General features: G+C 49.0%; 1 protein-coding gene across 1 annotated transcript in view; it reads right to left on the reverse strand.

Annotated features, from left to right (window-relative positions):
- SORBS1 (sorbin and SH3 domain containing 1) overlaps positions 1–23,277 on the reverse strand; it is a gene marked incomplete at both ends in the record, with an annotated part of 113,437 nt that extends 90,160 nt beyond the window's left edge. The window contains 6 exons of the mRNA XM_079711869.1: positions 7,069–7,181; positions 7,318–7,344; positions 16,468–16,596; positions 21,610–21,678; positions 21,755–21,837; positions 23,177–23,277. Of these exons, the coding sequence (XP_079567995.1) occupies positions 7,069–7,181; positions 7,318–7,344; positions 16,468–16,596; positions 21,610–21,678; positions 21,755–21,837; positions 23,177–23,277 (522 nt within the window). The remainder of the gene's footprint in view (positions 1–7,068; positions 7,182–7,317; positions 7,345–16,467; positions 16,597–21,609; positions 21,679–21,754; positions 21,838–23,176) is intronic.
- Positions 23,278–24,696: the final 1,419 nt, after the last annotated feature.

Here is a 24,696-nt window from a genome sequence, read left to right on the forward strand (position 1 = left end):
CATTTGCTCAATTAAACTTTTTTTTAAACCCACTCTCTGCCATTGCTGCATATAAAAGAGAGTTTGCTTACTTGCAAAATCAGCACGAGTGAATCTTTCCCTCCCCTAGAACCTCCCTGCTCCCTGTTAGAGAAACAGCACCATGCCCACTGTTGGCTTTTCCACGCAATTCCTCAGCTTTCCTCCGCTCTCCGCACTACATCTGCCTGGCCTACGAAGAGCACAGTTAGCCAAAGGAAAGGCCACAGAGGTGGTCTGCTCTGCAGGAAGATGTGCATTCCAAACAGGACAGAGAGGAAGAGGGTCTAGAGAGGTTGCTGAACAGCCACAAGGGGCCCACGGAACACACAGGGGAGGCATGCTCTAGTGAAAGCAAACACGGTTCCCGTCATCACACAAGCACAGGGCAGCCAACATCTCTCTCAGAACTTAGTACTTGAGTGAGAAAGGGTTTTTTGGTTTTTCTTTCTTTCTTTTTTTTTTCTCTTTACTGCTGGGAGCAGACATTCAGGAAGGCTGTGAGGAAGGGGATCTAGCAAGCTTACGGTACTCGAAACAGCTCCCGTGAGGCCAGGCTCCGAGATTCTGCGGAGGCCCTCGGGGACCGGAGGGACCAGCGGAGGCGGTGGTGAGAAGGATGGCGGTGTCTGGCTAACGGGGGGGAGGGCGCCAGGAGTGCTGGCTGGCTGGCTGTGGTGAGACCGCCTCTGCAGATGAGGGGGAATGAAATCGTCTAGAGTCGGCAAGGTCAGAGGTGAGCCGGCAGGGACGGCCGCCGGGACCGGGGGGCCGTGGGGCCCCAGAGATGCTGGAGGTCTGTCAGTGCCTTCGTGCCCTCTGTCAGTGTTAACCAGGTAGAGAGGGACAACTATTACCTCAGGCTGGGCTGGGCTGGAGGAAGTGGCATCCTGTAGGAAATAAGGGGGTCGTTACGTAAAGGGGTACGGCAGGGAAGAAGGAATTCCATATTTAAACAGCTGAGAGCGGACATGCAGTGATGTACGCTGAGAAATATTTAATCAGTGCCCTTTCCTCAGAGTACACGAGACAGTCAGTGCTAGCCAGTTGGCCTCCTGACACTATGACACAGAGGGAACCCCATCCAAGTTTACTTTCCACCCATCTATTTTTGAGTCCTTTTAACACTTGAGAAAAAGAAAACAACAGAACAGGCAGGCAGGCTGTGTTTAACCCCAAAACTGCTTGCAGAGCCCGAAAGCTTGGGAGTAAATACAATCTCTTTGGCACCTTGTTACAGAACACATGTAACATATAATAGCTCACCATATTATCAAGTCTACGGATTCCACGCTCCAGCATACTTACATATTTACAGAAAAGAGAGGCGGGGAGACACAGGGAGGACTGTGCTGAGATGTTGAGACGGAAGGGTTTGAGCCTCAAGCTGCAGCACCATTCACAAGGGAAAGGAGGTAGGGCGGCCCAGAAAACAAACAAGCTGCGCGCATGAGTTTTCGAAAGAGACGGTGTAGGAGACACACAAACATTCCTAATTCCTTGCCTTGGCTGGATAACAGGGCTGCAAAAGGTAAGGTTCTTTTCTCTTCCGGTTTTCGGGATCAGAGGTAACCTGGGGGCCTAGCACAGGTGGTGTCACTGCGTCTGCTGACGAAGGCCGAGTCCCTGGGGAAGGACTCTCGCCACGGCTAACGGCATCCTTACGGATGTCAGAAAATAGCTTGGGAGGGCCAGGAGAAGGAGCAGGGGGTGGCTTCCCCGCGCCGGCTGTGCAGGAGGCAGTGCTGGCAGCCCGTGCTCGAGTGCCCGCAGCTTCCAAGGGAGTGCCTTTGTCTGGGTCACGTGCAACACCAGAGAGGTCTGCCGATGCCACGGGGCGAATGTTACGGGATAAACAAGGTACATATAAGCTGCTGACCTTTTTATTCCCAACTGCCTCATGACGTGGGTTAGAGCTCACATTCTCTCTATAAACTGTCCTGGCAGCTGCACAGCACTGCTGGGGGTGGGACCAAGCACTGGGGAGCGTGGAACCCGGAAGTGAGGGCCCAGGACACAGCACACCTTTGGGCGCTGATCTGGCTGCCAGGGGGACGGAGACGGGCCGGGGTCGTGAGGGGCTCTGCTGGCTGGGGGTGCCGGGTGGGACGTACGGCTTTGGTGAGCTCAGGTAAAGGGAGTCCTTGAAGGAACTGCGGGTGCCGGGGGGCTGCCATGCAAAGCAGTCCTCTTGAGGGAGAGGAGGGCATGGGGGAGAGAGGACCTTTGGTAGTATTTTTAAGACACAATAAAAAGAAAGAAAGAGGAGGGGAAATGGAAAGAAGGATGACCATTAGAAATAGTAGCACAACGCGACCCGAAGAAAAAACAATTCTGGACACGTTTTTAAGCAAATCCTCAGCTCAGACGCCTCATGGCCCGTACATTTTTCCTTGCGGTAAAGCCAAGGACTGAATCCTACTCACCTGGAGAGGCAGGCCTGACTCTCCTTTACATCACAGGGAGGCTGAGCTCAGCCCAGGTGCTAAGTCAGGTTGACACGAGTCCTGGGTTGACCTGTACCCTCTGAGACCTCCTGACCCAAGAAGGGTGCCCAAGGGTTAAACGCCAGCAGAAGAAGCCCCAAAGGCCCCTGTTTTCTCCAATCCTCAAAGATTTTCCTCTTTGTACCTTCAGTTTTAAGAGTTTAAGTTCCCTCTAACTCTTGAGTGTCTTCCATTCTTTTCCCTCAGGAAATGGACAACTGGAAGAATCATCCTTAGTTGTTCACAGGAGGCAGCCGTCTTAATTGAGTCACTAAGATTTAGCACTCAGTTCCATAAGCATAACAAATGAAAACTCACCAAGAAGAGAATGCTAAGGACTTAGAATCCACACGTGCTCTTGTCTCAGAGGAAACAATTTGATGGAACTAATTATTAGAAGGAAGACAGGCATGAGATTAAAAGCATGCAGTCTCCCATTTTTGACGCACCCAGAACAAAGAGAGACCAGGCAATGAAGCATCTGACTGGATTGGACTGTGCCTGTTTACCAAATTCCAGACCATTCCTCATTCCCATCCAGCCCACCAGGCACAGACAATCCTAAAAGGGGGTGATCAGCCTCAGGCTCATGGTTTAAGCCCAAAGCTCTGGTTCCAGGCTCAGAGCTAGAAAACTGTAGTTCCCATCTCATTCCCTCTCCCTCAACACAGCCCCTCGCTCCTCCCTGGGTCTCAGCGAGGCAGAGGGTCAGGAAATGGGGTAAATCTCCAGATGATCCTCATTACAAGAACAGCCACCTGTCAACCTGTGGCTCAACTTGGAATCAAGTAAGATAAGGAAAGTTTATTTTCCTAATGTTATGGACTGGATGTGTGACCCCTCAAATTCACAAGTTGAACCCCTAACCCCAAGTGGTGGCATTTGGAGATGGGGCCTGTGGATGGTAATCAGGGTTAGATGAGGTCATGAGGGTGGGACCCCATGATGGGACAGGGGTCCTTATAAGAAGAGGAAGAGAGACCAGAGCCCTCTCTTTCCACCAGGTGAGGACACAGTGAGAAGGCAGCTGTCTACATGACAGGAAGAGAGCCCTAACCAGGAACCTAACAGGCTGGCACCTTGATCTTGGACTTCCCAGCCTCCAGAGCTGTGAGAAAATAAATGTTTGTTGATTAAATCACCTGTCTTTGATACTGTCTTATAGCAGCCTAAGTTAAGACACCTAGATTTTCTTCACTGGCCCCTATCTTTAAAGATAGCCCAGTATGAGAAGAAAATGAGAACCTTCCACTAAATTGCACAGGTAAGGTATATTAGAAGCTGTGAGAAAATAAATGTTTGTTGATTAAATCACCTGTCTTTGATACTTTCTTATAGCAGCCTAAGTTAAGACACCTAGATTTTCTTCACTGGCCCCTATCTTTAAAGATAGCCCAGTATGAGAAGAAAATGAGAACCTTCCACTAAATTGCACAGGTAAGGTATATTAGAGTTTGGTTGATAAATGGCAAATGGATTGTGACCCCAAACTGGAGGGTGCAAGGGTGTGGGCCTATGTGTATTTTATTTTTATTTTTTGTGGAGTGCAGACAGCAAGGGGAAGGGATGCTAGTTGAGGGTAAATAAGTGAGAATAAAGTATGAGTCTGGACTAGAATATCAACCCAGAGACAATAAACAACCCATCCCTCAGCAAACTAGGTTAACTTGATGCCTATCCTTTCCACAGGGTGCCCAGGACACTGCCAGTGGAGTGAGGCCATGTGTACCAGCCAAAAATACAAAATGTATTTTCAGTCATTAGTAGGAGCAAAACCATCCAGATGTACTCTCTTGGTTTCAGTGAACTTAGGCTGGAGGTTGGGGTGTACGCACAGATGAAAATGATGCTCTCTAGAAACAAAGCACTTGACCAAGCACGCACCAAAGGGACCGTGGGTAAGTTGATGATGGTTGCCAGGGAGGTAAGTAAAAGGCAATTTTGAGTTAGGCTCAAATTTACTTTTACTTCGAGCTCAAGTGTCCCACATGTGATTTCTTCTTGCCCAAAGATAGAAATTGGTTTCAATGACTTTTTAACTTAATTTGGCTGTGGCCATATAAGGTGCCAGGGCTGCATTATATCAGGCCTGAGCCTTCCCAGGGCTCTGACCCTGTAGAGAGGACGCTTCCCCAGAGTGTTGACAAGGCGCTCAGAGCCAAGGCCTTCCTGTCCCGGGGCTCCTTTTAGCTCTAGAGAGGGAGGGGGATAGGCACAGTCACTTTACATGTAAGGAACTACTTTCTGTTTTATTGTAAACATTGTGGGAACCATATAGGCAGTTGGCATTCCTCCCCAGCTGGCTACTAATGAAATTCCATTTATCTTTTTAGAAGATGGGGTGGTGACAAAAATGGGGCTGCTTGAAGAATCTGACATGTTCCTAGTATGTACAGTTCCAGAAACTATCAATCCCTGTCCCCACTGGGGATCCCCAAGATGATGCTGTCAGAGAGGGGAAAGCCCTGATTCCGTGTCACTGGGGGTGAGGAGAGCAGGGCAGCAGGAGGAAAGGCAGATGTGGGAGCATCAGGAGACACGATTCCCCTCTGGCCCATGTGTCCTCGGACTCCGACTCAATCCTTAGGAGGAGGTGCTAGGCCTGCAGGTATCTGAGAGCTGTCTTCATCTGAAACCAAGCCAGAGCAGTCAGCAGCTCAGCCCACCTTGGCTTTGTCTAAGCCAGCGTATACTTACAGCTCTGGCAATGGCTATAGAGACAAGAAGTCGTTTTTGCTTTCAGAAAATGAATCTATGACCTAAAGCCTCTTGAAAGCTGGATGGCCAATTTTACACTGAATATACAGAATAACACCTCTACATCAGCAATATGCCAGGTATCCTTTCAGACACCCAGGTAAAAAGAAAATTCTCGGATAGTGACTGATGAGAAAATGCATACACTATTCGTAGGCCATATTACAGGATGATTAGCCTTGTTATGAGGCTCACACTTACAAACTCCTTGAAGGCAATGTTTACACAGTGATCCAAACACAACAAACGCTCAGTAAAGTTGCTGTAAGTACATGTATTTAAAGGGGATTTTTATTTACTTCACACGCTGTTAAAATTCTCTCTGTAGAAGAGCTATTTAAGAAGCCAAAAGGAATTAGTGAGCCACCCGTTGGGCTAAGTCCCTGATAGTGGAAGAGGATGTGCTTCTACACTTGTCTTGAATTAATCAGAACTATTCCCTACCCTGGATATAGAGCCAACTGTATCCAACCTGGAGAACGCCAAGAAGGAAGTGTGCCTGCCACCAGCAGCAGACTTAGATGCTGGGAAAGGTCTTAGAAACAGGGAAACTATGGCCATTTACCAGACAACAGACCTCCCACATCCCGAGTCTAATGAGGACTTCAGGAGACCAGGCCCATTCACAGCTCCTGGCCCTGACCAGCGGCCCTGCATGCACGTGGCAGTAGCTACGGGAGACAGGCCATGGTAGGGGCGGGGAGGCTGAGTAGTGCTGCCTTGGCACACGATTCAGCAACCTCCTCTAAGCCTGGGAGACAAGGGTCTGCAGAGGGGAAGGAAGGCATCATCTCGGACTTGGTTTCATTCCAGGGACGAGCACAATTTTATGTCCTCATGAGCAGAACCCAGAGGATTATCGGAGAAGGGGGGTGGGAAAAAGGAAGGCATGCGGACTGCATAGGGAACACACTTCTGCCGCAATTTTTTGAGCAGCGCAGCTCTTTTTAAAAGAAAGGATTGCTCTGTTCCATGGATATTACTCTGCTATATAAAAACACTCTTCACAGATTGCCTGAATTAAAACAGGGTCTATTACTTTCGTCAAGATGGCAAAGTAGGGAAGTCCCTGGCAGTCCAGTGGTTAGGACCCTCGCTCTCACTGCTGAGGACCTGAGTTTGATCCCTAGTTGGGGAACTAAAATCCCATAAGCTGCACAGTGCAGCCAAAAAAAAAAAAAGGCAACAGGAGAGGGAAGAAAGAAAGATGAGGAAAACAACTTAGGGGGAAAACTTAAGCAAAATTATTCCCACTGCAAGTTGTACAACGTGGGGTACACTTTCTTTTGTAGGGTAGTGCTAGGCAGTGTAAAGCCCACTGTACTGACATTCTGATTTCCGCCTGCTTCTAGGCTGCTGGATTCTGCGCTGGCCACAGCCCCCTGATCTTAATCTGTAAGGACGGAGCTGCTGAAACTCTTACAGCCTCAACACGAGCAAATTAATGAAATAAACACAAGAGTGTAATCGCCTTCTGAATATTATGCTCTAAAGAGTTTTTATAAAACAGGCTCAGACCTTTTTCCCACCTGGCATTCCCTCTTTCAGAACATTTCCACACGTTTCAAACCTACAGAATACTGGGCTTATACTTCTGATACCCTGGTACAGACCAGCCTCATCCCATACATCTGCTTCCCTTGACCCCAACTTCTCCCTAACTCTGGTCTTCCCGGGGCTTTTTCAGAGTTGGCCAAAAGTGGGACTCGGAAGCCAGTCCATCATCCAGCTGGGCGAGCAGGAAGTCACAAGTGCAAGCTAAACAACTCAAGAACAGTTCCCATCCCACCCTTGGGCGCCCGCCTACCTGAGGCTTGTCGGAAGGAAGGTTGGGATGCACACTTCGGTAGCCCTTGGCAACGAGTGGAGAGGGCTGGGCGTTTCCATTGGCATCAGCATTGGAAGGAAGCCTCCACTCATCTGAGAGATGAAAAAAAGAAGAAACGCCTCACTCACAGGAGCACTCCCTGGTTCCCCTCTTAATTGAAGGGTTCCCCTCTAATTGAAGGGTTCCTGGTGGAAGGCAGGGACAGAAAGGATGCATGAGAAACCATACCTGCTGAGGAATTCTCTGACTCCAGAACTACGTGGGGTGCAGAAAGGATGAAAACAAGAGGGGGGAAAACAGAAATGGTTACGTTTGCAGGAAACAAGGACGCACTGCACAGAAAGACGGAACTCCAGCACCCCGTTGCCTGACACAAAATGCCCTCAGTCACGATGGTCTAATTACCATAGGAACCCACTCTAAACCATGATGTGCTCACAGGCGCTGACCTTTGAAAACACAAGGCTCACATTCACAGTAATGAAGAAACAATTGTTCTTGACATTCTTGTTTTACAGACAAAAAGGCCACAGAACTCTCCTGTCCAGTCCTGACTCACTAACTTGCATTCCCCTTTTATAAGCCTGACGTGGGCCCAGAATGACCTCTCCTCAGCAGCAGCCTGGGCTAATTAACAGACCCGGAGAGGGAGACATCGATAAGCACTTTTTCCATGGCTGTTGGTGCTGCGCAAAGGGGAGAACATGATTTAAGCCCCAAGGTATCTGCTGTGATAAGGGCTTTTTTTCCTCCCTGCCTGCCTTTCTTCTTTCCATGAAACGAGCTACATAAACATTTCAAAATCTAATCACCCTGAGTTTTCATCATACTACAAGGCACCCTTGTCCCCCCCTTCAGCCAGCTGCCACCCTGCCCTCCAGCCATTGCCTGGAGCAGCTCAGAGACCCTAAACCTCTCCTAACCCGACCAGCACCACGAGGCAGGACGGTGCAGTGCTCACAAGTTTGGCTGAGAAGGCAGCTGGACCTCAATTCAAATCCTGGCTCCTCCACCTATGGGCTCTGTGGCCCTGGGCAAGTAAAAAGCCTCAGTTTTCCCATATGAAAAATGGGGGTAACGATATGCCTGCTTCATACGTGTTGTTTTAAGAATTAAAAGATATAATGCATGAGAGATGCTTAGAACAGTGACTGGCAGAGCTCAGCAATGTTTGTTATTTACCACCATCTTCTGCATCATCTCTTGCCTCTATTCTCTATCTTCCATGTAGGGGTTAGCAAACCTTTTCTGTAAAGGGCCAGTTAGCAAATACTTTAGGCTTTGACGGCCATATGGGCTCAGTAACAACTATTCAACTCTGCTGTTGTAGCACAAAAGCAGCCGCAAACAATATCAAGTGAACGAGGGTGGCTGTGTTCCAATAAACCTTTATTTGTGGAAACTGGAGTTTGAATTTCATGTAATTTTCACATAGTACATTCTTTGATTTTTCTTTCAACCCTTAAAATATAAAAACCCAGATGCCAGAAAAAGCGTCCTCATGCTTTACTGTCCAATTGTGGCAGCCCAGATTGAAGAGGGAAATTTCTTTTGCAACTCAGAAGTAACCTTGTGAACAGTAAACCAAAGCCTGCTTTATTCCAAAGAAGAATTTGAGTTTACAAGAAAAGTATTGGAAAATTATTCCCCTACACCCTTGCCTTCTGATTGATTCCACTTTTAAAAGCATAAGAGCTGTCTAATTAAAGGCAAGCCAAAAAAAATTATATATATATATACACACAAATATATGTGTGTGTATATATATATATATATACACACACACACACCCCATCCCTTGTTAACGGGCTGTACAAAAACAAGCATAGGCCAGATTAGGCCCATGCGCCACAGTCTGCCAGCCCCTCATGGAGCCAATCCCTTAATTTCCTCCTCCTCCTCTCTGGTTGCCTCCTTGTCTCACCCTATATAAAGAGGGGAATAAAGCACTGCAGCTCTCACAGCCCAAGGCTCCATTTCAATGTGGGTTCCTCAGGGATCAGAGATGGGCTTTCCGGATGGAACATCTTTCTACGTGCCAGACGCTGTTGGCCACTTTTGCATATATTTAGTATTTAATTCAGTGTACACAAGTCTGTGAGGTAGGTAATCACTCTGCTTCATGGATGAAGAAACAGAGAGGCCAACTGACTGGCCCAAAGTCACACAGCCAGGAAGTGATAAAGCAGTCAGCCCAGGTCTCCAGAATCAAGTGCAGCACTCTGTCCACCACCCACGGCCACCAACCCTGCCATCTGCCACAAAGCAGAGGCTACATTCCAGGGAGGTGGCAGAAGCCAAAGGGTGTCAGAGCAAAAGGCCAGGCAGGGGAAAAGGTTTCAAGTGATGTGCATCCATGTACAGCAGTCTATCTGCATCGGAGTCACCAGGAGTGCTTGTTAAAACACAGATCACAGGGCCCCATCCCCAGAGTTTTTGACTCAGAGGAGAAGTGAGGCTTGAGAATTTGCATTTCTAACATGTCTCCAGGTTATAGTAAGGCTGCTGGTCCATAACCCAAAGCTCACTTTGAGAATCACTGACATAATAATGTACACTCAAAAACATCCTTAGGGCTTCCCTGGTGGCGCAGTGGTTGAGAGTCCGCCTGCCGATGCAGGGGACACGGGTTCGTGCCCCGGTCCGGGAAGATCCCACATGCTGTGGAGAGGCTGGGCCCGTGAGCCATGGCCACTGAGCCTGCACGTCCGGAGCCTGTGCTCCGCAACGGGAGAGGCCACAACCGTGAGAGGCCCGCGTACCGCAAAAAAAAAAAAAAAAAAAAAAGTCCTTACTCTGGGAAACCATATCCATTTTTGCAAATTTCGTCCTCCTCTAAAACGAGGTTTTTATAACCTGTTTCAGTTGTACATTCTTTTAGCAGGTCGGCCGTCACATTTCTGCCACGCCCTTAGGGACAATTCCTAGATGTCTGTCTTCTTGTCCCAACCACATGGCTGGGAAATTTACAGGACTTGATTTTTACTCACATTACTGCGACATACCAGCTTGTGCAATCAAGGACAAGCTGCTAATCACCCTAAATTTCACTGTTTCCATCTATAAAATATAATCCTTATCCCACGTACACCTCACAGGGTTGCTGAGGTCAGGTACGTGACGCGTCCTAAAAGTGACCGTTTTTAAAAAATTTTCACTGGAGTTGATTCACAATGTTGTGTTAGTTTCTGCTGTAGAGCAAAGTGAACCAGTTATACATATACTTATTTCCACTCTTTTTCGGGTTCTTTTCCCATATACGTCATTACAGAGTATTGAGAAGACTTCCTTGTGCTATACAGCAGGAAAAGTGACCATTTTAACACTCACTCGTGCATCCATCCAGATCCTGGCCCCGAGATTTCCTTGCACCCGCAGGCCTTCAGATACCAGGTGACACACTGTGGCAATGTTTCTCCTTCCTCCCCTGTATCTATCACTTTTACTATCTCGTCTTCCTTCCTAGGTTATTTCTAGTCCAGTTTTGTCAAGTCATTCTATCAAATTTATTTGATTTACGCACACGTACTAAATGTCAATAGGTTCTTTAAAAAAAAATTTTTTTTTATACAGCAGGTTCTAATTAGTTATCTATTTTGTACATATTAGTGTATGTCCCAATCTCCCAATTCATTACCCCCCCGCCCCGCTTCCCCCGCCCTTGGTGTCCATACGCTTGTTCTCTATGTCAACAGGTTCTGATGAGGGGCTATCAATAAAGGATGTGAACTTCGTACATGGATGTGGAGGCGTGTTATTTTGTCTGCTCTTTGGCCAGGTTGGTTCTATTTAGGTGATGTTGGCACACAGATGTATCGTGGAAAGCTGTGGTAAGTCTGTTGTTCCAAAACCCTTAGGTATCATAAAGGGACTGTCATTGTGGCATCAGACAGCCTAGTTTGAATCCTGTTTTGCTCACTGCATATCCTGCAGCAAGGGACATAGCCTCATCTGTGAAATGAGAAATTTTCCCTCTCGTCATGAGGACTAAGTGGAAGTATGTGGCATAAAGTATGTGCTTAGTAAGATCGGGATCCAAAGCCTAAGGGGAAAAAAAAATTTCCCAGACACAGCAATTAGAGCAGTCGACTTCTGCCATTTGATAAATAGCCTTAAGAACATAATATCCTCGGGAATCAACCCACTTTTTCTTCTCATTCCAAGTCTTTAAAACTGTTCCCCTTACGCTGTCCCCGAAAAGGCAGTTCCCAGGACTCCTCAGAACATTCCTTTCTTATTTAAAAGAGCCGCATTTCTGACGTTTCATCCTCCTTCATCTGTTACCTAGTCTTCTGAACCTTGAAGGTTGGTAGCAGCCCAGGGCCATTTGTGTCTGAGGGCGGCAGGTGAAATTTTACGTACATGATTATCAATTATTCACTCTTGGTTAGGGAGACCGTCAAAATGCTTCTCTCAATAAATGTTAGCTCAGAGCTCCCGCGGTGGAGGAGGGCCTTGGAAAGCTGGGTCCCTCAGGAGGTTTTGCAGCCCTGAGGAGACCAAGCCTTTCCATGAGAAGTTTAATTTATTTTGCCTTATCTTTTCCTCCATCTATTCTTTATATACAATCTTTTCTGGCCTGTGGTCACAGCTTACTTATTTTCCTTTATCTCACTCTGTGCTAATTTCATTTTGGTCTATTGTAAGCTTGTTTTGCTGATCACTTCTTGGGATCTCAGGACACTCTTCATTGAGTTAGATCTGTGTTTCCTGGTAGAGAATCCAAGAGTTAGAGGAAAGGTGTTAAAAGTGGGTCTAAGAGCGTTCCATACCTTGTTTAATTTTTATTCATGCTGTGTGGTGAAGAATTTACTCTTCCCCAAAAGGAGGTCTGGCCTTTGCCCTCTGGCTTCCAGGAGTTAATCTCTAAGCCCTTGGAATGTCATCCTGATAGGACTGTCTTTGTGCTAAACCAATAACGTGACTTAGGTTGGGGGCCTTTGAGCTCAACCTCCTAACGGACTGGAGAGTGAGATGAACCACTTGGGCAGTGGATAACACCTATGGAATAGAGCCCCAGTGAAAACCATGGACACCACAGCTTGTATGACCTTCATGGTTGGCACTGCTCTGAGCATGTTCTCACACACGGTGCTGGGAACTAACATGTCCTGACTCCACAGGAGAGGGACCACACCAACTCCACGTTTCCTTAACAGCTTTCAACGGGTTCTCTGAGCCCTGCTACTAAATTATCAAACCTGAGAGTGGTTGTGGGAATCCCCTGACCTTGCAGTTGGTGTCACAGTGAGAGTCTTCTCTTGTGGGGACTTTTGCCTCCAACTATTTCTCATTTGGCCCCCTTTTCTCACACATGAGCTCACGAAAAAGACTCTTAGTTAATGGGGGTAGGGAATGTCTAACTATTTTAATGTCAATTTTCTTATCTTTTTGCTACTGTCATTTCTGGAGAGCAAATGTGAGGAAATGAGTTGACTGTAGGTCCAAGAATCTTTACATCCATAGCTAACTTTGCAGTCAAGAATCAGACAGGAAGGATGGGAGCCAACTGGCACAGAATAAGGTGTAAGTGTCGAACTGAACTTTGGCTTTTGAGTCAGAACACAGGGATTGATGGTCTCCAGGCCATACCAGACAGGAAGCTTCGTACAGCGCCCACCACCAGTTCAGGCTCCCTGTCTCCTCTTGAGTAAGATCACCGTGACCTGGGGACACAGGTGGAGTCACACCTGAACCAACAGGGCCATTACCCAAACCTGGCCAAGCTATTATACCAGGAAGCAGGAATAAGAGGCCTCTCTTGGAGGCCGGGAATCAGCATTAAGATTACTGTAGCTCTTTCCAGATGATACAGATCCCAAAACCTAGGTCTACATTCAGAGATTAGGAGGGTGGTCAGGGATCCAGAGTCAAGCTACCACTGAGGGCAGGAGCCTGGAGGTTGGATTTAAACTGGGCAACTCCGAGGGCTCCATCTCTCACTCCACCTCAGAGAGCATCTCCACCCTCCCCACGTTCACTTGGATGCCAATGGCTCCCAGATCCACACCCTGGATTCCAAATTTCCAAATGCCTATTAGAAAATTCCTCCTAGAAGTCCTTCTCTTGCCAAGAAACTCAACACGTCAAGAAATGGAATCCAACATTCCTTCCAACTCCCCTCATAAATCCAGCATCTCCATGAGTGCCACATCTATTCTCCTAGTCAAGCAGGGAAGGCGCCTCCTGCTCAGCATGGAGGCCTACCTCTCCACACTCCTTAAACACTCTGCCAGGCCCTGCCATTCCACTCTCCAAATACACCTCTCGCTTGGCCCCTGCTCTCCATTCCCACCACCACCACGCTGGGCCTAGACCCTCACAGCCTCTACGAGAAATTACTGCAAGTCTTTAAGTGGCCTCCTGACCGGCAGAAACTAGAATGGTTTCCATTCAAGAGCACCTTGTACATGCCTGACTCTGTGCTATATCTTGAGATGGAAGAGTTCACTGCATCCCAGCAACTCGATTAAGGTCATCTCCAGTTTACAGATGGGGAAAGTGAAGCTCTCCAAGGTTAATTTGCCCATATTACCAAGACAGTAAGTGGTAGAGCTGAGCCTTGAGAGAGGACTGTGTGACTTGAGAGCGAGACCACCTCTCACAGGGTAAGGGAGCTGGAGCAAGGACTGGAAATAGGGGCCACCTCTGAAATGCGGGTGTCAAGGGGCCATATGGGGAAAGAAATCAGGCCACAGGTGCTGGGCAGTAACGTGAGACCGAAGCTTCCAGTTCAGGCAGATGATCAGCAACGTGGAGATCTACAGGGATGGAGGAATGTGGTAAAGCCAGGGAGCTAGGCAGAGAGGAGACAGCCAGAGCAGCTGGGGCACAGATGCTGGCCCTGGTGGTAGGGGAGAGACCTGGATGCTATCTGACACCCACTATCTGTGAAGACACTGGGAAAAGGAAGCGCACCCAATCCTTGGCAAGAGCCAAGCAAGGCTCCCTGCCTCACACTTGGGGTCCCAGGCCAGGCTAGCACAGCTGCCGGCAAATGCTGCTGAAAACTGTTTTCATGAGGCTGGTCAAGTCTCAGAGGCTTGGTGTGGGCCAGCAAGTTGTCATCCAGAGGCTCAGATGGAGGAAGTAGGCAGGGATAAGGAGGGCTGGGGAGCCACATGGACCCAGCCAGAGTCAAGGGCCAGCAGGATGCTGGCCAATGACCAGGAGGGTAAGAGAACAAGGTCTCTGGTCCTGAATGTCCCGCCTCTGGAGGTGCATCCTCTTTTATCCTCACCTCCAGTGTTAACTCATTCCAGCCAGCTGTACACCTAATCAGTGTAATTTCCCCCCACCTCTACTCAACCCCAGCTTGTTCCTTTCCACCCACACTGGCCTAGTGTACAATCCTGAATGTGTCCCCAGTGAATAGGGTTCTGTTTGTGTCAGGTTAATTCCCAAACTTCCCAAGTTCGCAGAGCATTCTGGAACTAGAAAGCCTTGAAAACCATCTTTCCCAAGTCCCTCATACTTCATACGTGCTTCAGAGGTGTGACATACGTGTGGTCAGAAAGCATGACAGTGGACTGGGGCTCCACACCTGACTCTCTGGTTGGAGCAAACTGCCTCTTGTGCTCACATGATGCACCAAAATTTCTCTCCCTTTTCTTCCCTTCTCATCACAATTCCTGTTGAGTCCCAGTGATGCCTGGCACCTATATGATGCAGAATGAATGTCTGCTGATTTGGATTCAATGACCTCTTTATCTGGAGAAAAATAATCTACAAAGATTAATTTACTGTAAGGTGTGAATGACTGATAGCCATCCCCCAATCCTTCAGAGTATTTTCAATTTAAAACAAGATCTTTTTTTTAATCCAAATTACCTGTTATAAATCTGTACGATATAGAATTATCTGGGGACTAGAGAGAGCTTCCATAAGTGCTCAAATCACTGCACTGGAGCGCAAACCTACAGACAGCAAGGTAAAGAATAACATTGGGGCTCTATGTTAGTGGCACCTTGTGACCACCAGGGGGAGCTCAAGGCTCCCTCTCCTCCCATTCACCACCAGAGGAAGGGCCGGGAGGTTGAGAGGTCATTTTATCGGGCCACGGGGCTGTAGGGTATGGTCTTTCTCTTTAAATTATCCCTTAGGAGTCTCTCTTTCCCAGAGGTCCTCCAGCTTGGGAGATGGATCTTCCCAGTGGCTCCACCTCTCCTGGAGACCAGAGTGGCAAAGTGCAGTAGGGAAAGAGGCAGGTATGGGTTCAAGAAAACAGAGCCAAGCAGCTACTTTCAACATAATAGTGCTGGAGGCCACTCATGCTTTCCCCTGAGCCTAGGGAAAAAGCAGCTTTCCACAGGGACTGACGTTACCAGAACGGGGCTGGTGCTCAAACCCTAGCCTGGCCTCGTCCTTGGGCATCTGCCTTGGTACCTGTCACAGCTGGCAGGGAACAGAAAGAAAGTCAAGTTTCCAGGATGCTGGGTACTGACCATCTCCATCCTGTATAATTCCATCTTATCACAACACACCATTCCCAACTGTACCAGAAGAGCTTGCCTGTCTCTGGTCCCAAGGAAGTGGTCGGTCATCACTCCAATTCATTTTCTCTCCATTTCCTTCCTTCAAGATGGGAGAAAACTCCCATCCCCTATGGCAGTAGCTCTCAAGTGTGGTCCTTGGACCAGAAGCATCAGCATGACCTGGGAACTTGTCGAAAATGCAAAACCTCAATGCAAAACCCTTGACGTACATGATCCTCACAATGACGCGGCGAGGCAGGTACAGTTATCAACCTGATCCGACAGGTGGGCTCACCAGGGTTGAGAGAGAGCAGCCATCTCATCCAAGGCTGCACAGCCAACAGGTGGTGGAAGCAGGACATGAACCCCATGTGCCAATCCCAAAGTCCCAGGTGTCCACCTCAGCACCGTGCTCCAGGCGCCCGGGTTTCCCGAGGGGCGGGGGCTTTCGCGTTGGCCTTAGACATGCTCTCCTGATCCTGCTCCCTCAGGATGCCTCCCTGCTTTCTGGGAGCTGAGGCCATTCGGCCGCCTGCACTTTTCAGTCTCCCTTGGCTTCTTCCCCAGCCCCAGCCCCGCCTGGATGGTCACAGCTGAGCTCCTGTGGGGATGGGCTCAGAGAAGCCAAGCCTGGAGGCCATCCCACCACTCCCTCCCCAGGCCCCTAAGCCATCTCCATCCTCCTAAACTAGTCTGCAGAGCCGCAGACTGCTCACGCGTTCCGTCAAAAGCTAGAGTAAAGTGGTCGCTGCCGTGCCTTTGCCTGAAGCAAGTGGGTACCTGTCAGTTTAGGGCAGTGATCACCACCCACCACAGAGACGAGAAGGAGCGGACAGTGCCAGGGGCCCCTGGGAGAATCGGTAGGCAGATTCCCACCCTTCCCCTGGTCTCCGAGGTAGCGCACCTGGTTTCCTTTCCTCTTGGGGGGTTTCCCGAGAGCTCACAGGGCTACCGCTTGGGATCTCCCTGTAGGAGGACGAGGCCCGGAGAGTCACCGCTCCCTTCCCAGTGCAGATTTTTGTAGGATCCGTGTCTGAAAAGGAAAGACCCAAGAGGGAAGACTGAGTCCCAGACTCCTGGAGGATGAAAGCGACAGTCAGCCAGCAACTTGGTACAGCTGGGGAATGAGATGAACCTGGTTACAGACAGGCAAAGCCTGACGGTCAATGAAAATTAACCTGTGGATGGTGAAGAGGGACAAATCACATTTTCAGAGGTTTACCACCCATCATGAGGTTAGGAGGAAATGGAGGCAACAGTGAGTTGAGTCAATGAATGCGTTACAATGTCAGCTGTAAACATTTCCAAATCAAAGCGGGTTGATTCCTTTTATTAAATGAAGTTTAGGTTGGTGAGCAGACTTCTGACCAATTAGTAAGGCTCAGTTCAAGAAAGAATTTATGAAAGATTTCTCAAGCTCCCACATCATCCTTCTTAAAAAAGAGCAAGTTGACAGCACAGGGAATTAGGTGGCGGTCCTGTAGAGAATCACTGCTCCGTGCAGCCCCCCCAACGGAAAAGCAAAAGACAATCTCCTTGTATCAGCAAGCCAAACCCCCTGCAGTGGTGAGACAGGATATGCTGCCTGGGGAGAAAGATCAAGGGCCAGAGCCTCACATTCTAAACTTAATGAAGAAAATTCACACCAAAGAAAACGACTAGAAACGCTAAATCCTTCAAGGAACACTGTCCGCTGCACTTCCAGCTGAGCCTTCCCTGGGCCCTGACCTCTCCTACAGTTCACAATGGCCTAATAACAGACCCAGGGTATCTTTCAGAACTGCATGGAGAAGGATTTCAAAATAGGCTTCAAAAGATCTGGATGTTCATCCTCCAGGAAAATCAGTAACGGGAAGCAAGAAAGCCACACAGGCCACACAGCCCTAGGAGGTACACGTGCTGAATGTTTCTCTCTGTACAGCTGAGCTGAACTGAATTCCACAGTTTTTCAAGTTGCTCACAGCACAGCCTGGATCCTGGACCTCACATTGTCATGACTGGGATTATGGGTAAAGTTTAAGGTGGGCATCGGGCAGGATGTGGGCTCAGATGTCCAACTCATGCCCATTCCTGTGCCAGGGCCAAGAGAAGCCAAGCCTCTTTGCTCCTCCTTTCCACTCTGGCAGCCCCCTTTCTGACAGCTCAGACAGAACGATCATTAGCGTTACAGAAGAGGACAGATCTGCCGTCAGCACCTCCTGCACTGAAAGCGAAGCGCAAAAACACAATGTATGGGGGCTTCCCTGGTGGCGCAGTGGTTGAGAGTCCACCTGCCGATGCAGGGGACACGGGTTCGTGCCCCGGTCCGGGAAGATCCCACATACCGTGGAGCAGCTGGGCCCGTGAGCCGTGGCCGCTGAGCCTGCGTGTCTGGAGCCTGTGCTCCGCAACGGGAGAGGCCACAACAGTGAGAGGCCCGTGTACCGCAAAAAAAAAAAAAAAAAAAAAAACCAAAACCAAACCAAAACAAAACAAAAAAACCCACAATGTATGGCAGAGCGGGCGGCGGCCTTGGAGAGCATCTCACTCGTCCAACCCCAGAAGAGGATAAGTGAGTGATGTCACAGAACTATTGGCAAAATTGATTCACGGTCTTTTCAAAAGGGTGAGAGGCAAAGTGACAAACCCAGCCTATCCATAGCGTCCTGGGTGCACAGCCAGATTGGCCCAACTCCTGAAAGAACCACCAGTGGGATAAAGAGCCACCCGGGCCTCACTCGTCTCATTTTGTCCAGAAGGAAGCTATGAGCCAGAGCTGACGTCTGACCTGCACCCCCTTCCTTGGAGAGGAGAGGCAGGAAGTGACTGCTGGTGAGGTTCGGGGCAGAGGACGGAGTGCTCAGGGAAACGGTCCTGCCAGCAGCACAGAGACGCAGCCAGGTTTGGCATCTAAGGGAGCTGCTTCAAGTTCAGCCCAATTCAGAGATTCCCTGTGCAGCCACATTAGTTCTTGGGGACAGTGGAGTTTTAAATAAAGTCTTGGGAGCTGGAACCTCTAAGGGGAGCCTAAGTCGCCCATGTGGCTCAGACCTACACCAGCTGGAATCAACATTCAACCTCTGGACTGAACTTCTCCTTAAGGGGGAGGGGCAAGGCACCTGTCGGTTCCTCTCCACACTTGCCGGTGGCGCACGCGCGCACGCACGCGCGCACACGCGCACGCGCACGCGCACACACACACACACACACACACACACACACACACACACACACACACGAAACCAGCCAGAGAAGTGAAAGGGAGTGGCTCGTAAACATGCAAGGATTAAGCCTCCAAGTCTTTGTTAGAAGGAAAGAAGAAAGGATCATGCATGATCTGCTAACAATTAAAAAAAAAAAAAAAAAAGAAATAAACCAACCCAAGGAGAGATACCTGGAGGGAGTACTAGGCCTGAAGAATTTTTCACTGTCTTCACAGGGATTATTTTAACAGCAGAAATAGAGCGTGCACGTATAGGGTTGGCAGTTGCTGAAAACACAAAAGGGTAAATGGTGCATCCAGAAAAAACATTTGGGAAACACTCAGGCAGTGGAGGAACCGGGCAGGGACAATAGGAGGAAGTCACCCACACCAAAAGAACAATAGGAAGAGCGGTGGATGCAGTAACTTAAAATAACCTGCTTTCGCTCTTTAGAGTCCTGTACCAAGTCACCAGAACCCTCCCACGACCGTCCCCCAGATGCAGCTGATCAGTGTCTGTGCCGCCTGCCACACCAGGATCTTGCTAGACAAAGAGATTTACAGAGACGCAGATGGCCTGGCAAATAGAGGAAGGGGAGAGCACGCAGGGTCCAAGGGGCCCCCTGGGAGAAGGCTAGGGTGTCTATGCTGGGGGGAGGCTCCGAGGAGGAGAGTTAGGGCTCCCGTAACTCCAGAGGAGGGGAAGAAGGACAGGGAACCAATGTGGGAGCTGCCTGGTCCTTTCAGCCATCACAGCCGCTTCTCCAGGATCGTAACTCCTGGGGTCTTGTGCCTGTTCTGACCACCACAGCTCTCTGGCCCTGAGCAAATCAGAGGCCCCATCTGTTGGGCAGCAGATGGTCTACTTAAACCCATCCTTCCCTGGGCAAGAGGGTGTCCGGTGTGCAAGTGCCTGCCCGAGACTCTGGGCAGCACCCAAGCACAAGGCCTAGGGTGCTGACACCAGCTGAGCTCTGAGAGCTGGGACACTGCCTGGGATGTGGGTGAAGGCTGCTGTCCTCGAGTCCCGGATGCTCATGCTTATCTAGGCCCCCTGCCTACCCAGATTCTGGAATCTCAATGGTGGGCATACTCCCAAACCCTCCTTCTCACAACAAGCCTATGGTGTCAATGTCACCCTTGAGCTACACCCGGAGTTCTTATGGCCCCAGATCCACGTCATACCTTGGGGGATAGGGCTGTTTGGGAAGCAAGACTGTCACGGCTGCATCAGCATCATGCTGACGAGCCTGTCAAGGGGACAGGAGGGAGGGAGGCAGCTCGGAGATGGGTAGTTCACCTTCCAGTCCATCAGGCTGCCATTTCACAAGGGCCATGGCAGTCATCCAGCTGCCAAGAACTGAGTTGATAATAACAATCCTGCACGTGTTAAGATACAAGCATGCTTTCACAGCAATCCTGCTGACTGCTCCTTACGGCCACCTGGGAGATTGGGTGGGAGGATTTTGTTACCATTTTCAGAGGAAGAAGCAAGAGAGCTGGTCGGAGTCATCCAGTGCTCAAGTGAAGAGGCCGAGACTGGAACCCAGCTGTCCTGGCACCTGGTTTAGTGGCCACCCCAGGCCACCCTGGTGACTCCAGGTTGCATCTGCTTCCTCTTTCCAACCAAAGGTGGGTCGTATCAAGGAGCGAAGGGAACGGGCCACCCTGCCCGCCCACCTCTGAGGTCTCTTCCGCCGATGAATTCACAGGGCTGGGGTTGACGGTGAGCATTCAGACACCCTCGTCTCCCCGTGCTCCTCATCAGATGCTTAAACACTCCTCTGCAGGCACCGCCCTTCAACATTCCCTAAGTGAATTGGCCAAGGTTGTCCAAGACCCCGAGAATACAGCCTCACACCAGGCGTGGAGAAGAGCGGCCAGGCGGGGAGACACGGAAGACAGGACAACAGCAGGACACCTCCCAACCAACCAGCCCCAGGCTCCCCATCTCTCCTGCTCTCTATGCCTTCCCTCCTGGCTGTTCTTTCTGCCTTTACACTTTGCCTTGTCTCAAAATGAATACTTGGCTGACCCAGATGGTAATTACAGACAAAGTCCAAATATGTCAAACTTTGTAAGCGTTTTCTTTGAGGGAGGGTCCATTTTGACTTAAATGCCCAATGACAGGACTTTTGCCCTCCCTCTTTGATACCATATGACTTGTGGGATGAGCACTGATAGAATCACTGGAACCTGAATCTGAAGCAGGAAAAAATACTGCAGATCATCAAATTCCCTCATTTTCTAGATAAGGAAACTCACAGCCATAAAGACAAAGGACCTCCCAAGAGGTCTCTGTTTACGAGCAGCAGACCAGGACCCGAGCCCCTATTTCCTCACACTGCAAAGTGACATGGGAAGCCTGATGACTGGCTGTTCAGGATGAGAGATGGGACCTCAAAGGTCATCTTATCCACCATTCATTTCACACTTACATCTTTTGTCCTAAAATTTTAAAAATTGAAAATCTGAGAGGATGCGCATGAAACTAATGTCACCAAAATAATTTATTTCAGCAATTTAGGCTCTTGCCTCAGGGTCAGGATGGTGAATGTGTCACTATTTATCACAGGTGAAGGTGAAATGCTGGGTAAGAGAGACTGCAGGCTGATAAATGCCATACACACGAGGACTCTGCCCGTGTATTTGGGGTCTGTGGTTCACAGCATCCTGTGAGCTAGGGACAGTTTTTAATACATCATCTCACAGTGGGAAACGGCAGCCTCAGACTCCTGATTCTCAGAAAGCATAGGAACAGGTCTCCAGGTCACGGCCTAATTAGACCAGTGACTGTTTCCAACAGGCAGGTGGCCTGGGTCCTGATCCTTCTAGAAATGCCAAGTTTCCCTTCAAGAGCCTTACCTCTGTCTTGCCCATTGCTGCCCGGTACCAAACCATTCACCACAGCTTTGGAAGCACCAACATCGCATTCTGAAAGAAAGAAAGAAAGAAAGAAAGAAAGCCCAAGGCTTGTGATCATGTCTCGCCACCCACTCCTGAGTCCCACCTGGTGCAAAGTGCTGGCCCTGCTGGGCTTTCTCAGGCTTGAAGAAGGGCCCCAGGGCGTCGTAGCTGAGTTCCAAAAATGCTCTGTGGCAGGGAGAACGCAAAAGCTGTTTGGGATGGGAAGTGCGCTGTGAGCTCTGTAAATTCTCTGGCTTCCTGGCTTGGCTTCACTTCTGACATTTAAAAAAAAATCTCCTTAATTCCCTGAAAATGGCATCTCCTGCCTGACAAAGGCTTATCCACCATTCCAAGGCCGCTCAAACGCATCCCTGTGCATCGCGGATGAGAGCTGTCAGACAGCCAGGACAGAAACCTCAGGCTCTGGGACACCTCCCTTCACCCCACCCCACCGCCGCCGCCATGGAAGCCATGCCGGGCCTCCCCCCAGCTCAGGGTCCCCAGCCGAGGCTCCTGTGTTCTGGGTGTGGCGATGACCTGGTCCCCTGACCGCTCTCCTGGCCTTCGTTCTGACCCTTCTCCACCCCAGCCCTCAGTCTGTATCCGGAGAGCACCCTCTAGACCCCCATCTGGCTGAAAAAGCCCCAGGGAGCAGGACAGAGAACAAAACAGGACAAAGCAACATGATTTGCTAAAACCCTCCACTTTAAATATACTGTATTTCACTTCTATTTTATTTTTTTGTTTGTTTTTAATGTTTAAATTACACTTTTATTATTATATTTTTTTATTTATTTTGGCTGCACCGGGTCTTCGTCGCAGCAAGCGGGATCTTTCTTAGTTGTGGCATGCATGAGGGATCTAGTTCTCCGATCAGGGATCAAACCTGGGCCCCCTGTATTGGGAGCACAGAGTCTTACCCACTGGACCACCAGGGAAGTCCCTATTTTTGTTTTTGTTTTTTAGATTAATTTTTATTGGTGTATAGTTGCTTTACAATGTTGTGTTAGTTTCTACTGTACAGCAAAATGAATCAGCTATACATATACATATATTCCCTCTTTTTTGGATTTCCTGCCCATTTAGGTCCCCACAGTGCATTAAGCAGAGGTCTCTGTGCTATACAGTATGTTCTCATTAGTTGTCTATTTTATACATAGTATCAATAGTGTATATATGTCAATCCCAATCTCCCAATTCCTCCCACACCCCCTTCCCCCTTGGTATCCATACACTTGTTCTCTACATCTGTGTCTCTACTTCTGCTTTGCAAATAATTCACTTCTATTTTGAAAAATAAAAATATCAGGGTTTAGTCTGGGAAGTCAATCATACATATTATCATTTCCACGAGGAAACAAATTGAACTTAGAATCAAGTTCCCCCAAATGTACATTAGGAATATCATTTTTAGTAAGTGAGATGGCCTGTATGTTGGAGTAAGTGGTTATATTCAAATGAACAAACTGACCTTCCTGATGATTAAAAGCAAACCAACAAACAAGTCCCAGTAACCAGGAGCTACCCAGGGACAAAGCCTGGGCAACTCATCCCGGATTCCAGGCACTTCAGCCGCAGGTCCCAGCCCTTTTCCAGCTGCAGTTCCCTCCTGCCCCTGCCCTCCATGACGGTCTCCTCACAACCCCTTCAGCACATCAGATACTTTCCGACACTCAGGCCTTGGTTCCTGCAAGGCCTTCGGCCAGAAATGCACGCTCCCCCTTTCCTAGCTTGGGGAAATCCTCTGCACCTTGAGGTTCACCTTGAATGTCACCTCCTGTGTGCCAGTGGAGACCTTTCAAAGTTTTGCTCAGCTGCAGACACTGAGACCCTCACTGCCCACCGGCAGTCTAAGCCCCACCCAGTTTCCCGTCCCAGAACTGACGGCAGCAGCCCAGAGAAGACAAGCAGGTGGGACATGTGATCAGTGTGCTTGGGGTGACGTCCCCTGCAGCCAAGAGCAAACCAAGCCACAAATATAATCATAACAGCTACGGGTTTTTAAAGCCCTCTATTTACCTGGATCTGAGGGTCCATGCTCAGCATTTCATAATGAGCACCTCATTTTTATTCTTAATACCCAGGCCCCTGGAGCTAGAAGTTAGGAACTCTTATTTTATAGATAAGGAATTTGAAGCTCAGAAAGGATGCTGGGCTCTAAGATCACTAAATAGGGATTTGAAGTCTGGTCTGGTCCATCCCACCCACAGCTTATCTTCTTTGAATCCAGCTAGGATAAACATTTTTTATTTTTAAAATGAAAAATGGTTTATATGTATAGAATACTCTCTCTATATAAACCAGATATATTCTATATAAAATGGTTTATATATAATCTATTTCCCCAAAAGCCCCCAACCCCAGTAGCTCATTTGGCTAAGACTTGGTCACCCTACCTGGGCTCTTAACAATCAGCCTCCCTGACATAAGCTACACTGACAGGCCAGCCCAGGTGCTCCTGGATCCAGATGTGAGCAGGGCTACTGCCCCTGTGCCCGCTCCCCAAACCCGCCACAGCGGCCATGACCTCCCGACACTGGCCCTATAGGGCCCGTCCTGTTCACTGTCCCCAATCTACCTACAGACAAAGGCTAGTTCTCCCCAAGTCCCCTTTGCACCTACATTTCTGGGATGGATGGAAGGAGGGTGTTGGCAGAAAGCCAGAAATCCAAGCAAAAGAAATATCACCCGTTCCATCACTCCATCTTTTCTGACTATCCCTTCCCTATGCACCTGCCCTAATTTCTCTTAACCATCCCCTTCCTAGGACTACAGGCCTTGCTTTGGGCCTCCCCAGTGCCAGCAGCCTCTGAGCTTCCACAAGGCCCAGACCCATGTCCTTCCTTTCTTTTTGTGTTTTTTTTTTTTTAATCAAACAACCAAACTTTAAGAAATTTGGAAAAATAATTCCATCACCTCACACTCACACCTCTGCAGCACGGTGCTGGTGGCCTGGGGTTGCCTCAGGAGTCACTAGCCAGGTGACCCCAGACATGCTTCTCTTTCCACCAAAGGTTAAAAACGAATCTTTTCTACATAGCTGCT

Source organism: Hyperoodon ampullatus (assembly GCF_949752795.1).
Source record: "Hyperoodon ampullatus genome assembly, chromosome: 1".
Classification (NCBI taxonomy): Eukaryota; Metazoa; Chordata; class Mammalia; order Artiodactyla; family Ziphiidae; genus Hyperoodon; species Hyperoodon ampullatus.